At 47.8% G+C, this 13,392-nt stretch overlaps 1 protein-coding gene across 2 annotated transcripts; it reads right to left on the bottom strand.

Moving 5' to 3' along the window:
• Window positions 1–81: 81 nt before the first annotated feature.
• Window positions 82–6,743, bottom strand: MAPK3 (mitogen-activated protein kinase 3). Of its 2 annotated transcripts, XM_011378735.2 has the most exons (9): window positions 6,459–6,743; window positions 5,244–5,426; window positions 3,268–3,457; window positions 2,967–3,083; window positions 2,582–2,696; window positions 2,071–2,202; window positions 1,796–1,905; window positions 1,548–1,702; window positions 82–700 (listed from the first exon to the last, which is right to left on the bottom strand). In XM_011378735.2, exons 1-8 carry the CDS (start codon window positions 6,638–6,640, stop codon window positions 1,580–1,582), a joined length of 1,152 nt encoding a protein of 383 aa, XP_011377037.1. In that variant the 5' UTR covers window positions 6,641–6,743; the 3' UTR covers window positions 82–700; window positions 1,548–1,579. The 2 variants fall into 2 exon arrangements, with proteins under 2 accessions (XP_011377037.1, XP_023378231.1); XM_023522463.1 differs by lacking the exon at window positions 2,967–3,083 and having other exon boundaries at window positions 6,459–6,651.
• Window positions 6,744–13,392: the final 6,649 nt, after the last annotated feature.

Genomic DNA, 13,392 nt, shown 5'->3' on the forward strand with positions numbered 1-13,392 from the left:
AAGTGGCTGGGCTGGAGGTCAGTCCTCAGAGCAGCAATGGTTAGGGACGCAGCATCAGCGAACAAAGACAGAGCCAGGGCATCATATACACATCTCTATATTTATATATTAGATACAGGCAGGGGGTAGGCAGGGGCACTGGGCTCTCCACATGCCCCCTACCTCCACATCTGTTCACCCACACACAGAAGTAGCAGGGGCACCAGATGTGGCAGCTTGGGGCGGGCGTGGGGATGGGGGAGGGTTTAGGCCTGGGCCCTACTCCTCAGGAATACTAGCCCTTGAGCCTTAGGAATGTTCCTTCAGGGAGATGGGTGGGGTTTTAGGGAGGTGAGTGGGGCAGGGCTGGCTCTGAGTCCCTAGTCGGTGTCTCCCATCCCCCACCACCCCTCAGTAGGTCACGGGGCAGCAAAAGCCCTTTGATTCCAGAACTGCCAGAGACTGGGATAGCTGGGGTACAGGACGGCAGAGCAGCGGAGGGGAAACTGCTCTTGGGGCCACCTGAGCCCCTCCGGTCCTGGGAATGGGGGGAGGGCAGGACGAAGGGAGCCTTGGCCTGCCTAAAGCAGGGTGCCTGAGCAAAGCAAGAGAAGGTGGCCAGGCCCACCCTCTGCCCCAACCTGGGCTGCTGGAGTCTGGGGTGGGCACAGTGTCCATTTTCTAACAGTCCGGCAGAGGAGGGGCAGGCAGGAGGCAGGGCCTAAATAAAAAGGCAGGCAGGAAAGGAATCATTAGCACCCACGAGAGCCGCAGGACAGAGCCCGGACCTCAACTTCTCTCATTTCATCCTCACAGTTGAATGGGATGTGTCTCAGTTTCCTTTTCTGTAAATGGGAATAACATTAGTACCTATCTCATGGGACTACTATAAGGATTAAATGAGTTCATACTCATAAACCTCTTAGAACAATGCTTAGGGCTCTGTAAGTGTTTACTCTCATTATCAGGACTGTCCTCAGGAAACCAAGGCATAGAGGTGAGGTGTTTTACACAGTGTCACACTGCTTTGATAAGTGTCAGAGCTGGGGTTTGAACCCAGGTGTGTCTGTCCTCCTTCTGTCAGGGTGCAGCTGGCAGAAAGTCAGAAAGGAGACTGGGGTAAGAAGAAGAGCAGTGTGGGTTGGGGAAAGCCCCACAGGTGTATGAACTACTGACCCGGGCACCAGGTGTGAAAAAGCTTGGCATCTCGGTCAGACTGCTGCTGACCCAAAGCGATTACTATCCCTCCTGCCTCTCTGCCCATACTGGGAGAGGCAAAACTTGGCTCCGTTCCTCAGATGGGTGAGATGGGCCCTCAATGACCTCTGAAGGCCTAGAACAGCTACTGGGGCTATTGCAGGCTGCTGACAGGTGGGAGATAGTTGGGGCTGGGGGAAAGGAGGAGGGACATGAAGACTGGTGGACCACGGGTCTATGGGCAGGCTCTGGCCTTTCTGCTGTATACACATGGATTATACACATGGGCGTAGGCAAGCTTTTGACTGTATGGTGTATTGGGTACCCTGATCTCAGGGTGAATCTGTGCATGGATGCTGGGGAGCACTCACCAGGCCCCAGGGAGCAGAGGCATCTGTCCACATTAGTGGGCCTCCAGCACCCCAGGCTGGAAGCGGGCTGTCTCCTGGAATATGAGCTCCTTCAGCCGCTCCTTGGGTAGATCATCGAGCTCCATGTCGAAGGTGAAAGGTTCCTCAGCCACCGGCTGGGGTGGCAAAGAAGTAAGGCTCAGGCCAGGTACTGAAGGATGCCTACCCACCCACTTACCCTCCAGTCCGGCTGCTGGTGGCTGGCCCACCTCATCTGTTGGGTCATAGTACTGCTCCAAGTAGGGGTGAGCCAAGGCTTCTTCCACTGTGATCCGTTTATTGGGGTTAAAGGTCAACATCCGGTCCAGCAGATCAAGGGCTAGGGAAGGGCAGGAACTGGGGGTCAAAAGGAAGGCTGTGGGGAGTTCCCAGAAGTATGGCTTTGCTTCTCTATTCCCAGGGGGCCTGTCTATTCAGGCAGCTGCTGGACCCATGTAACCTCTCTGCACCATTTTTACCCCACATCAGCCTCCATGTCTCTCACCTTTGGAGTCTGACTTGGGAAAAAGCTTGGCCCAGGCCACCTTGGTCTTGGAGGGCAGAGACTGTAGGTAGTTTCGGGCCTTCATGTTGATGATACAATTCAGGTCCTCCTGAGATGGGGAGCCCAGGATACCTGTGGATAGGGCAGGTGACTTGGTGAAAGATCTTTTCTTCCTTTTGGGAACACAAGGAGCCAAGAACAAGAGCCCCAGCAACCCACTCCAGGCCCTGACAATTATCTCTCATCCAGTACTATAGTGGTGAAACAAGAGGTCTGGATTGAGGCAGCCTAAGGGTGTATCCCAGCTCCAGCCCTTCCTAGGTGTGGGGCGTAGCCTTGCTTTTCCCACCTATCAACTGTGGATAGTATCTATACCTCATTGAAATACTGTGAGATGCTGTAGGGACTCCACTCGTGACAGTACTCCTGCAGACTCACTGACCAGACTCTAAAGAAATCTCACCTCCAATAAGCTAATCTCCCTTCCACTCAGCTGGCCAGGCCCCCTCACCCAGAATATGGTTGAGCTGGTCCAGGTAGTGCTTGCCAGGGAAGATGGGCCGGTTGGAGAGCATCTCAGCCAGAATGCAGCCTACAGACCAGATGTCGATGGACTTGGTGTAGCCCTGGGGAAGAGGACAAAGTGGTGGGCTCCGGGGCCAGCCTCAACGGGGCACTGTTGTCTAGGCCAAGCCGCTACCCCAACCTAGCTTCAAACAATGAGCAGAGGCCTAGAAGAGCTAATGCTTAGCTTCTTTCCAAATCCCAAGGACCATAGTCATGTGACATGGCCTAAGGGGTAGACTTCATATACCATGGGCGTCAGTGCCGGGCTCAGAGGTGGCTCCAGGCCTTTCTGGGACCCACTTTCCTTTTGGGGGTGGATGGCCCCCTACCTTGGAGTTAAGCATGATCTCTGGGGCCCGGTACCAGCGTGTGGCCACGTATTCTGTCAGGAATCCAGTGTGGTCATGCTCAGGATCGGCGATCCGGGCCAGGCCAAAATCGCAGATCTGGAATCCAACCCAGGCTGCTAAGCTTGGTGGTCAAAGCCTCCACGGCCCAAACAATCATAATGCCACGCCTCCGCCCATGCTGTTCCCTTTGCTTGTGATACTCTCATACTCCGGGGGACTACTGGTCACCTGGAAGCCCCAGGCCCCAAGGGAGGAGGGAAGAGGCAACCAATCCTCTGACCTTAAGGTCGCAGGTGGTGTTGATGAGCAGGTTGGAGGGCTTTAAATCCCGGTGGAGTACGTTGGCTGAGTGAATATACTTGAGGCCCCGCAGGATCTGGTAGAGGAAGTAGCAGACATGGTCGTTGCTCAGCTGCTGGCTTTTGAGCAACTTGTACAGGTCTGTCTCCATCAGGTCCTGCACAATGTAGCTGAGGATGGCACCGGAGACCCCCAGGTGGGGGTAGCAGGAGGAACTTGGTTAAGAAGAATAGGCTCTGGTGACTAGGCTTCACATCCCCTCCAGTTGGCACCCCTAGGACTCAACAGATCTGCCAACCCATATCACGAGCTGGACAAGGCCTACACTCAGCAGTTGGGCGAGGGGGCCTCTGCTGCATCTCGGCTGGTGACTCTGAGCAAAAGCACTTTGGTTCTGTGGCCTCAGTTTCTCTACTGGGAAAATGAGAACAATAAACTATAGGAGGCAGGAGAATGTCACAGTTAAGCACAGCAGCTCTGGGGTTAACCTGCTGGTGTCTGAAATCCCCACTCCACTGCTCACTGGTTTTATGACCTCAACCTGTCTGCACCTCTATTTCTTCATCTGTAAAGTAGGGGTAAGAATGGTTTTTTCGAGAGTGGTTGTGATGATGAGGTGAGAAGACCCACATAAAACAGCCGGCTCAGTGCTTGGCACGTTGTAAGTATTCAGCAAACATGAATTAGTATTGCTATCATAAATGCCTGAGCCACATGGCCATTGAGTGGGTTAAATGAGATAATGTATGAACAGCATCTGGCATGCAATAAATGTTTGCTTAAAAATAAATGCCTGCCTTATGGGAGTGGTTTGTGCAAGACAAATGAGGAGAAACTCCCAACAGTACACTCCCACTCAAAGAGTGTTTGGCCATACATCAGATTAAACATACATACATACATATATACATAAATGTCACTTGGCTTTCTCTGCAAAGATAACTGTCTTTTAAAAGTACTGTCTTTTAGAATCAGCCTCAAAAGGGCCTTCTTAGAACATCTGGACCAAACCTGCAGTTTTATAGACAGGGAGGCCCAGCAAGATGCAGTGACTTGCTTAAGGTCACACAGCAACTAGGGTTCAGCGTGGAGGCTTCCTGCCCACAGTTTGTGGTGGGCGCTGCAGACACTGCAAACAAATCCCCATGCTAAAGAACTGGGACTGACTGGGGATGGGTGCAGTGGGGGAGAGGTGATGGGTGTTACAAGCTAACAACAGAGCCAGGCAGGAAGTGGACAACAAACTAGGAAAGTGATATGGAGGGGAGGGCAACAAAGGCAAGGCTGTCCCTCCCTGGGCAAGGTACAAGTCCACAAGTGATTAGGGTGAGGCTCTGAGCAGGAAGTCCTGGAGAAAGACAGACAGGATCTCATTTGGGGGAGGAGAGGAGACAGCAAAAGAAGCACTATTTTAGACTTCTGAGCCTCTGTTTCCTCATCTACGAAATGGATCTGAGGAGACCCATCTCATAGGGCAGTTGGGAGGTAGAACTGGAAACGTGAAAGCCCTAGGCATGCCCTGCACCTGACTCATAGTAGGCCCTCAAAAAAGGGCAGTTTTCTTCCTGTCTTCCTGCCTTCCAGTCTGAGGACCCAGAGAGGAAAGAATCCTCATCTGTTAAACAAGAACTGACTGTGGCCAGAGGCTGGATCACGTCACAGAATTGCACATGTCAGAAGACAAAGCTCCCATAGAGACCATCTTGTCCAGCCCCACAAAGAGGCATAGCATAGAGAACAGACTTGACCAAGGCCATACTGTCTGCAGCAGGCCAGGATTTATCTGAGGCCTCCCAGTCCTCTTACACTCTATGGCCTCTTTTCTGCTAGAAGGTTTCTTTTACTGGGTTTGTTCTGAAGGGTGACAGGGAAGAAGGAATTAAAAGAAAGCCAATGTTCTCCCAGCCCAGTTCTGAGGCTGTGCCTGGCCAGCCATCTGGCCGAGGTGAAGGATACACATCCCTCATGGCTTCCAGGGTGGGTGCACGCAGAATATCTCGGATGCCAATGACATTCTCATGGTGGAAGCGCAGCAAGATCTGGATCTCCCGCAGTGTGCGCTGGCAGTAGGTCTGATGCTCGAAGGGGCTGATTTTCTTGATGGCTACGCGTGTCTTGCGCACATGGTCGTAAGCTGAGCTGAGGGCCAGAGAGATGTTGATGTGGTCTTACAAAGGGGAGTCCAGGCCTGGTGGCCCCACCCAGGCCTTGGCGGGGAGGGAGCAACAGAGGGTTCTGGCAAAATCATAAACAATGCTGGTTCCTTCCTGCTGTGAAGGCCTGGATTCTCCAGGGAGAAAGCTGGGGACTAGCCAGGCAGCCCTTCAGTGACTTCACAAACAGAGGAAGAGACTGACCGCTCACTGACTTCCCCTCTCCTCAGCTCTTTCCATTCTAGTTGCCCTGACCCCTCATCCTCCCTTTCCTATGATGGGCTCCCTCAAGCCAAGACAGGTCCAGGGGCTGGGAGATGAGTGGAGTACGAACAGTGAGGCAAATACAGTGAGAAGGAGGGAGTCAAGGGACGTACTGGAGGGAAGGGACAAGGCAGGCCGGGGTGTCTGGGAGAGGTACCTGGGCAGCAGAACTGTTCCCAAATGAACAAAGGCCCAGAGCACACAGTGGGGATGAGAAGACTCACAGACTCCTCCTAAGAGCTCAGGAAGGCACTCCTGGACCCCTCATGGCTCACTGGACCCTGGCCCAGGCCCAAAGCCTTGCCCCACCCTGCCGAGCCCTGAGCTCAGCTCTTCTCTCCCAAACTGCTTGGCAAGTCTCACTGCGGGAATCGAAGGCATCTTCTCCCCCAAAGAAGGGTCCTTCACTCCTTCTTCACTAAGGATATTACCTCTCCAAGAATACTTATTCTCTTCACCTCATCCCATGTCTATAGGGTCCCCACAGCTCCCTGGCATGTACTTCGATGCCCTTCCCTTCATTACAGATTGGTCGGTTCAAGGCCTCCGAGCCCCCTCTCCCTCGAACGCACTCAGCGCCCCCTCCCTCAGAAAGCACTCAAAGGCCCTCTGCCTGGGACGCTGCCCAGACTCCTAAAGCCCCTGCCTCTTCGAGACGCACCGATCTCCACTGCCCAGAAAGTACTCAGGGCCCTTCCCTGGACCCCCAGCCCCCTCCCGCAGATACATCCCCTGCCCCGGAACGCCCCCTCACCTGACCATGCCATAGGCGCCCTCGCCGATGTACTGCAGTTGCGTGTAGCGCGGGCCCACGTCGAACGGCTGCCCCTTCACTATCTCCACTTCCCCAGAGACCCCCGGGCCGACCCCATCAGCTCCCCGGGGCTCCCCGCCCCCGCCCCCCTGAGCCGCCGCCGCCGCCGCCGCCGCCGCCATCTCCACTCCTCCCCTCCCGCCCGCCTGCCTCCCCCACCGCGGCCCCGCCCGAAGCTCCGCCCCTTCCCGCCCGTCTGGTCACCCGCGGAGCCGCGCGCGCCAGGCCCCGCCCCCGCGCGTCCCTGCGCCCGCCACGTGACCCGCGCTGGTGGTGGCGCGCCGTGCTTTCCCACCGTTAGTACCCTGGTCTTTGGCACCTGTAGGGTCCTTCTGCTCCAGTCAACCCTGGGGCTTCCTTGGGCCGTCATGAGAAAGTCTAGACCTTCCTGCCGAGTGCAGAACGACCAGTAGGGCTGTCCGATGGCCTTACCCAGAGCCACCCAGCAAGTGTGTGCTGGAGCTGGGACCAAGGCCGGGTTGAGTGGCCCCGGCAGAGCCTCTGCAGCGGGAGGAAGCGGCCTGTGGCTGGAGATGGAACCTTAAGGGAACCCTCACCAGCCCTTTAGAGAGTTGGGCCTCCCTGAGCCAGGCTCGCTCGTCCCGACGATGAGTGATCCCGTCCATAGCTCACAGTAGCCTGAGATGGCTTCCTTACAGATGTGGCCTGCCTCTCACAGATGAGGAAACTGAAGTCTGAGCAGGAGCTGGTGACTTGGAGTCTCTCAGACAACTGACAGGTCCGGACTGGCAGCCTGATGGCTTTCATCAGAGGCCTGAGGGGAGTGGGCTAGGGACCTGACCGCTGCCAGCAAATGTGTAGCAAGGACAGATAACCTAAGCTTACCTTTACATGGACCAAAAGGGAAAGGCGAGAAAGCTGCATGCGATGTTAACTGGGTTTGGTTAAAATACACCATCAAGCTTTTCTCGAAAACAGCAACATAGGTCACGTTTTTGCTGTCACTGGATTTGGCAAAACTAGAATCCTGTCAAGACTTCCATCTTTTGATTCTGTACTAAACTTTATAGTTTACACAATTATTTGACCACTTCAATTTCTATCTTAGGACAACCCCACAATATCGGTGTCATCTGATTTTCTTAGCTGGATGAGCAGGGTCATGTCTTTTTTGTTCATTACTGTACAATTCCTGGCACTTGTACTCTGAAAATATTTTGAATGGATGAATCAAGTTTTACAGATGGAGAATCAGAGTTGGGGAGCTGAGACCCAAAGTGATATCTTCTGATGCAGAGGCAGAGGATCTTTTTAATTCAATTATCTCCCAGGACCATAGACTGTTAAAACTGAAGAAAGGGCCCTCGGAGACCATCCAGGCCATACCCCTCATTTCTCAGCAAAGATGTGAGCTTGAAGCTTCAGAAAAACACATTTCTTGGGCTTCAGTAAGTAATCACGTTTTCTTTTTCTCCCTTAGAAGCTGGGTGTAGGTCTTTATATGCATTATAGATCAAGAGACAAAGTGGAACAGTTATTATGATTCTGAAATTGTTCATAATTAGAGCTACAGTCAGGCACTCTAATTCAGATTAATGAGACCAAGTTGCTGGTTCACAATAGTCCACAAGTCAGTGAAAGTTCAAGAGATGCCAATTAGATCAAAAGTTTTTAAAGTATTCATTTGATAAGCTCTTGAATGGCACTGTGTGCAAAGCTCTGAGCTCAACACTGTGGCTGATGAAAGATTACTATATAGTGTGAGATAGTGGTTAAGAGCAAGAGCTCTCTGGAGCTAGATTGCCCAGGTTAGAATCTCATCTTTGCCATTTAACTCACTGTGTTACCCTGGGCAAATTACCTACTGGCTTCTCTCTGCTCGTGGAGTTTCTAATCTATTAAAGAGAAAAGACGCACATATATAAATCTATTTTTTATTTTTTTTGTATTCAATAAACACTTTATTTAAAAAAAATTTTTAAGTTTATTGGGGTAAAATTAGTTAATACAATTATATAATTTTCAGATATACATTATAGTTTGACATCTATATATTCTATTGTGTGATTACCATCCAAAGTCCAGTTTCCTTCAGCTACCATATATTTGATCCCCTTTACCCACCGCGCCCTCCCCCTATTCCCCTATATTTGACCCCCTTTATCCCAACTATCTCTCTCCTCCTCCCCCACTCCCTACCCTCTGGTAACCACTAGTTCATTGTCCATGTCCCTAAGTCTCTGTTTGTCCTATTCATTTGTTGCTTTTAGGTTTATATACTACATATAAGTGATATCATGTGATTTTCAACTTTTTCAGTCTGGCTTATTTCGCTTAACATGATTATCTCGAGGTCCATCCATGTTGTTGCAAATGGCAGTATTTCATCTCTTCTTATGGCTGAGTAATATCCCATTGCATATATGATCCACAGCTTCTTTAGCCAATCATCTATCATAGGACATTTCGGTTGCTTCCAGTTCCTGGCCACTGTGAATAATGCTGCTATGAACATTGGTGTGCAAATAGCTTTTTGGATATGGGTTTTCAAGTCTTTGGGGTAAATACCCAGCAGTGGGATTGCTGGGTCATATGGTAGATCAATTCTTAGTTTTTTGAGGAACCTCCATACTGTTTTCCACAGTGGCTGTACCAATTTGCAGTCCCACCAGCAGTGTATGAGGGTTCCTTCATAAATCAATTTGATACAAGATAAGTGGATGAAATATATGGTGTGTGAGCTCAGAGGTGGGTGAGATTACTCTTTCTAGAGAAATGAGGAGGGAGTAATGGAGAAGGTGGCATTTGCGTCATTGAAAAAGAAGTAGGGTTTCAAAAAGTCAGGATAGAGGAAAGGCACCAAGAAGAAGGAGCAGCATGAGCCCTGGCATAGATGCAGGAGCATGATTTGTTCAGTGTGGCTGCAGTATAAAGGATAAAGGGATGTTCAGGCTGAAGAGGTAGGTTGGGACTGGATTGAGGAAGGCTTTGAATTCTGGCAAGGAGTTTGGATATTACTCAGTAAGCAGTAAAATCCTTTGAGAGATCATTTTGCAACTTTAGGAGAAATATAGTGACTCAGAGAAGACACCATGGAGTTCAGCATGGATCCAGGTTTCCCAAGCGGAATTGAGTTTCCTGGCTTAGGAAAGGCTGTTGTATCCGAAGCGGGTGCCTGCCACCTCATGCTGTATCATAGTCTCACTTAAAGCCCTGTGACTGTGATTCCCCTCTAGTGGCTGAGGTTGGTACTTCCTTGGAGATTGGATTGGGATTTCTTTGTCTTTTTCGTAGATTCACAATCAACTAACATAGACTGAACATCTAATCTGTGCCGGTCACTTTTATGTACTTTATCTATCATCCTCACAACAGCCATATGAAGTAGATACTATGAACGTTTTACAAGGAAAAAAAAAAGCTTACTGAACTAAGGAGTTGGATGGAGCTCGAGAAATTACCTTCTCCATCAGGTAGCTTGTTACCTCACAGCTCGTTACACTGAATGGATTTTTCTAACAGCTGCTATTTGGCTTAGCTCTCTCCTCATGGATCTGCGCAGACTAAGTCTTTAACCACTTATCTATTTGTGATGTCAAGGTCAGAGGGAGAGGCCATTGGGTAATCTGCCCAGGGTAACACAAGCGAGTAGCATTTCAAGAGTGCCAGTTAACTCAGCTAGCCAGCACCAACCTAGAAGGCAGCAACTGTACGGGAATAGGGATCAGAACACAATAATTTATTAAGATTTAAGTACTGACCTTTTTTTTTTTTTAAATCAAACATACAAACCCTCCGTTATAGTTTTCTTGTGATACTCCTTCATATATTAGAGATTAACTATGACCCAACATATCTCCTCTGGAATAAGCATTTCTCAGCTGATCCCTTCTCTGAAATCTGTGATCAGCTCTGCCTGCCCCCACTGGGCTCTTTCCCTCGGCTGTCCCCTTGAATCTTCTTTCTCCACAGCATCTCCCTTAGTTATGTCATATTCCTGTGGGGTCAAACTTTTTCCTTTATGTAAAATCTCTGTCCTTAGCCACTGCCTTTCTCCCTGGTTCCAGTTCCAAAGTCTCAGTGTTTGCCAAACGGCTTCATTGGGAGGCTAGCTGATACATAAAATTCAGCATGCCCAATGAAAGTTGTCCTTCTCACTCAGAAACCTGTTTCTCTTCCAGATTCTATTTGCTTCAGTACAAACACCATTCTCTCAGAGTTGAACCTTGTTATTTTCTCATTTTTTCATTTCTTTCTGTATCTAGCAAACTCCTTGCCATTTTATCATCATAGTATTTCCTGAAGCCATCGCCTCAACCGTTGATCAAACTCTAATTTCGTATTTTTATTTTTTACTTTTTAACTTTTAAAATAATTTCAAAACTTACCAAAAAGTTGCAAAAATAGTTCAAACAATTTCTGTATACCCTTCATCAACATTTCCTAAATGTTAAGATTTTATATAAACAGTACAATTATTAAAATCAAGACATTAACATTAATAGAGTTAATCTATGGATTTTTTTCAAATTTTACCAATTGTCCCACTAATCTCCATTTTCTGGTTTAGGATACAACTCAGAAACACGTTACATTTAGTTGTTATGATTCCTTCGTTTCTGGTAATCTGGAATATTCTCGTAATCTATTTTTCTTTTTCTTTTTTTTTTTTTGGTCTTTCATGACCTTGACACTTTTGAAGATTACAGGCCAGTTATTTGGTAGAGTGTCCCTCAGTTTCGGTTTGTCTGATGTTTCCTTGTGATTCCTCATTCCACTTTGCATTTACTGTCTTATCGTACTATTACTGTTGTATGAAGTATTCTCCTTTTCTTCAGTCTTCTTTCTCCTCAAACACACTTAAAACACAGCCCTGAAGAGATTCATATTAAGCAGTACAGCAATAAGAGGTCAAAGACCCAGCTCAAACTGACTTAAACAAGAAAGGAAATTTATTGGCTTATGTAAAAGCTTAGAGGTGGATGTTAAGGCACAGTTGGCTACAGGGACTCAAACAATGTCATTAGGACTTTAATCCCATCTCTGAACTCTGCTTTCTTCTGAATGGGTTCCATTCTCAGGTGGTTCCTCTCATGGTGGCAAGAGGGCTGCTAGAAGTTACAAATTCATGTCTGCTATTTTTTCTAGTAACTCCAGCAGAGGAAAAAGCTCCTATCTGTCTGTCTGTCTGTCTGTCTGTCTGTCTGTCTGTCTGTCTCTGTCTCCTTATAACTAAAACCCCAGATGTGACTCTCATTGGTCATTGGTTCTGTTTGGAGCCTGTACAAAGCCCTGAACCAATCAGTATAGAATTGGAGGTTTAGTTAGCTCTTTTTACATGACACAAACTGGGCTGGGGGAGGGATGGTTTTCTAAGGAAAATTGGGGTGCTCTTCCCAGAAAGTGTTGAGCAGGCAAAACAGCAGTGTCTATTATAAAGTTTCTGTTTAGAAATTCCAAATTCCTCCCGTTGACCACCAAATGAAGATGAAATTCTTTTACCAACATCTAAGGCCCGACTTTCACCCAAATCTATCTTTTCAGGCTCATTTTCTAGATGAGCATTTGCCTTAGACAAACTGAATTTCTCTGTGGCTTTCATACCATACATATCCCTGCTTCTGCACCTTTGTTTATGCTATTTCTGTTATTTGGGATGCCTTTTATGTGGAATAGGTTTTTCAATTAAAGGAATCTTTTTCATCTCCAGGATTAGCTAAATACCACCCTTCATGAGGTGTTTCTGTTATTCTCCAGCTGCATGTACTATGCCTATACTTATGTCTTAAAGCAAATGTCAAATTCGTATTACATTTATCTATATACTCATTTTGCCCTCCCTACTAGAGTGTAAAATTTCTTGAAGGCCATGATGCTGGTGTCTTTACTTTTAAAATCTCTCCAGTATCAAGTAGTGCTTTGCACTCAATAAATATTTGATGAGTGAAGGAATTGAATATTTACGGTATGGTCTCCAAACCCTTTATCAGTTGGAACTTGCATTTCTGGATGAGCTCAGGGTTGACTGTGTTCCTGTTAAAATGCAGCATCCAAAATAGAATGCCATTTTCTATATGCAGTCTGACCAGTGGGAGTATAGTAGGAGTATTGCTTCCCTTGTATTGGCCCAATATTTTATTCACCTCCACACAAATCCCTGAATCCCAATCTAAAATATATGCTGCTCATATGCCTCCCTCATGGAGTTCTTTTCTCTCATGCAACTTATCACAGTTTGTCACAGAATTCACAGGAGAGATGAGGTATACCCCTATCAACTGCAGAAGCTTAGATTATATTATTTGAACAGTCCTGTTATTGAGCACTTTTGTACCAGGTAGGCAAGGGCTAAATTGAAGGGAGAAATTGAGCGCCTCCCAAGTGTGAGATTTTTTGGGAGGGGTACATGACCTTATTTGCTTTTTGCACTAGGCTTGTGAAATAGACATCACACATGAAGCTGGGGCATAAAGGGTGGGTGACTTGTTCAAGACCACACACTTGATAAGTGTCAGGACTGGGACTCCGTATGTCTATCTGACCCTCCAGGGAGGCTGAAAACAGGTTGCCTAAAGCCATATTCAACCTATAGATGTATATTGCTTTGACCACACCATTTCGCTTTCAAGCAAAACAAATACGAGCTCTGGAATCAGACTGCCTGAGTTTGAACCCTGTCACCACTTATCAGTTGTTTAACTTCTTTAGTTTTCTTATCTGAAAAAGAAGATATAGTACTAACTTCCTAGGGATGTTAAAATTTAAAAGCTTTTATATGTGAACCCGGGTGTGTGGCATAACTTTTCTAAACTTTAGTTTTATCAAATGTAAATTTGTGATAATAAAACTGATTCTGTTTGCTTCACAAAGTTGGTAGATGTAGAAAAGTTTTGGAGATTTTTTTTATTTTTAA

The sequence above is a fragment of the Pteropus vampyrus genome, unplaced genomic scaffold (genome assembly GCF_000151845.1).
Source record: "Pteropus vampyrus isolate Shadow unplaced genomic scaffold, Pvam_2.0 Scaffold347, whole genome shotgun sequence".
NCBI lineage: Eukaryota > Metazoa > Chordata > Mammalia > Chiroptera > Pteropodidae > Pteropus > Pteropus vampyrus.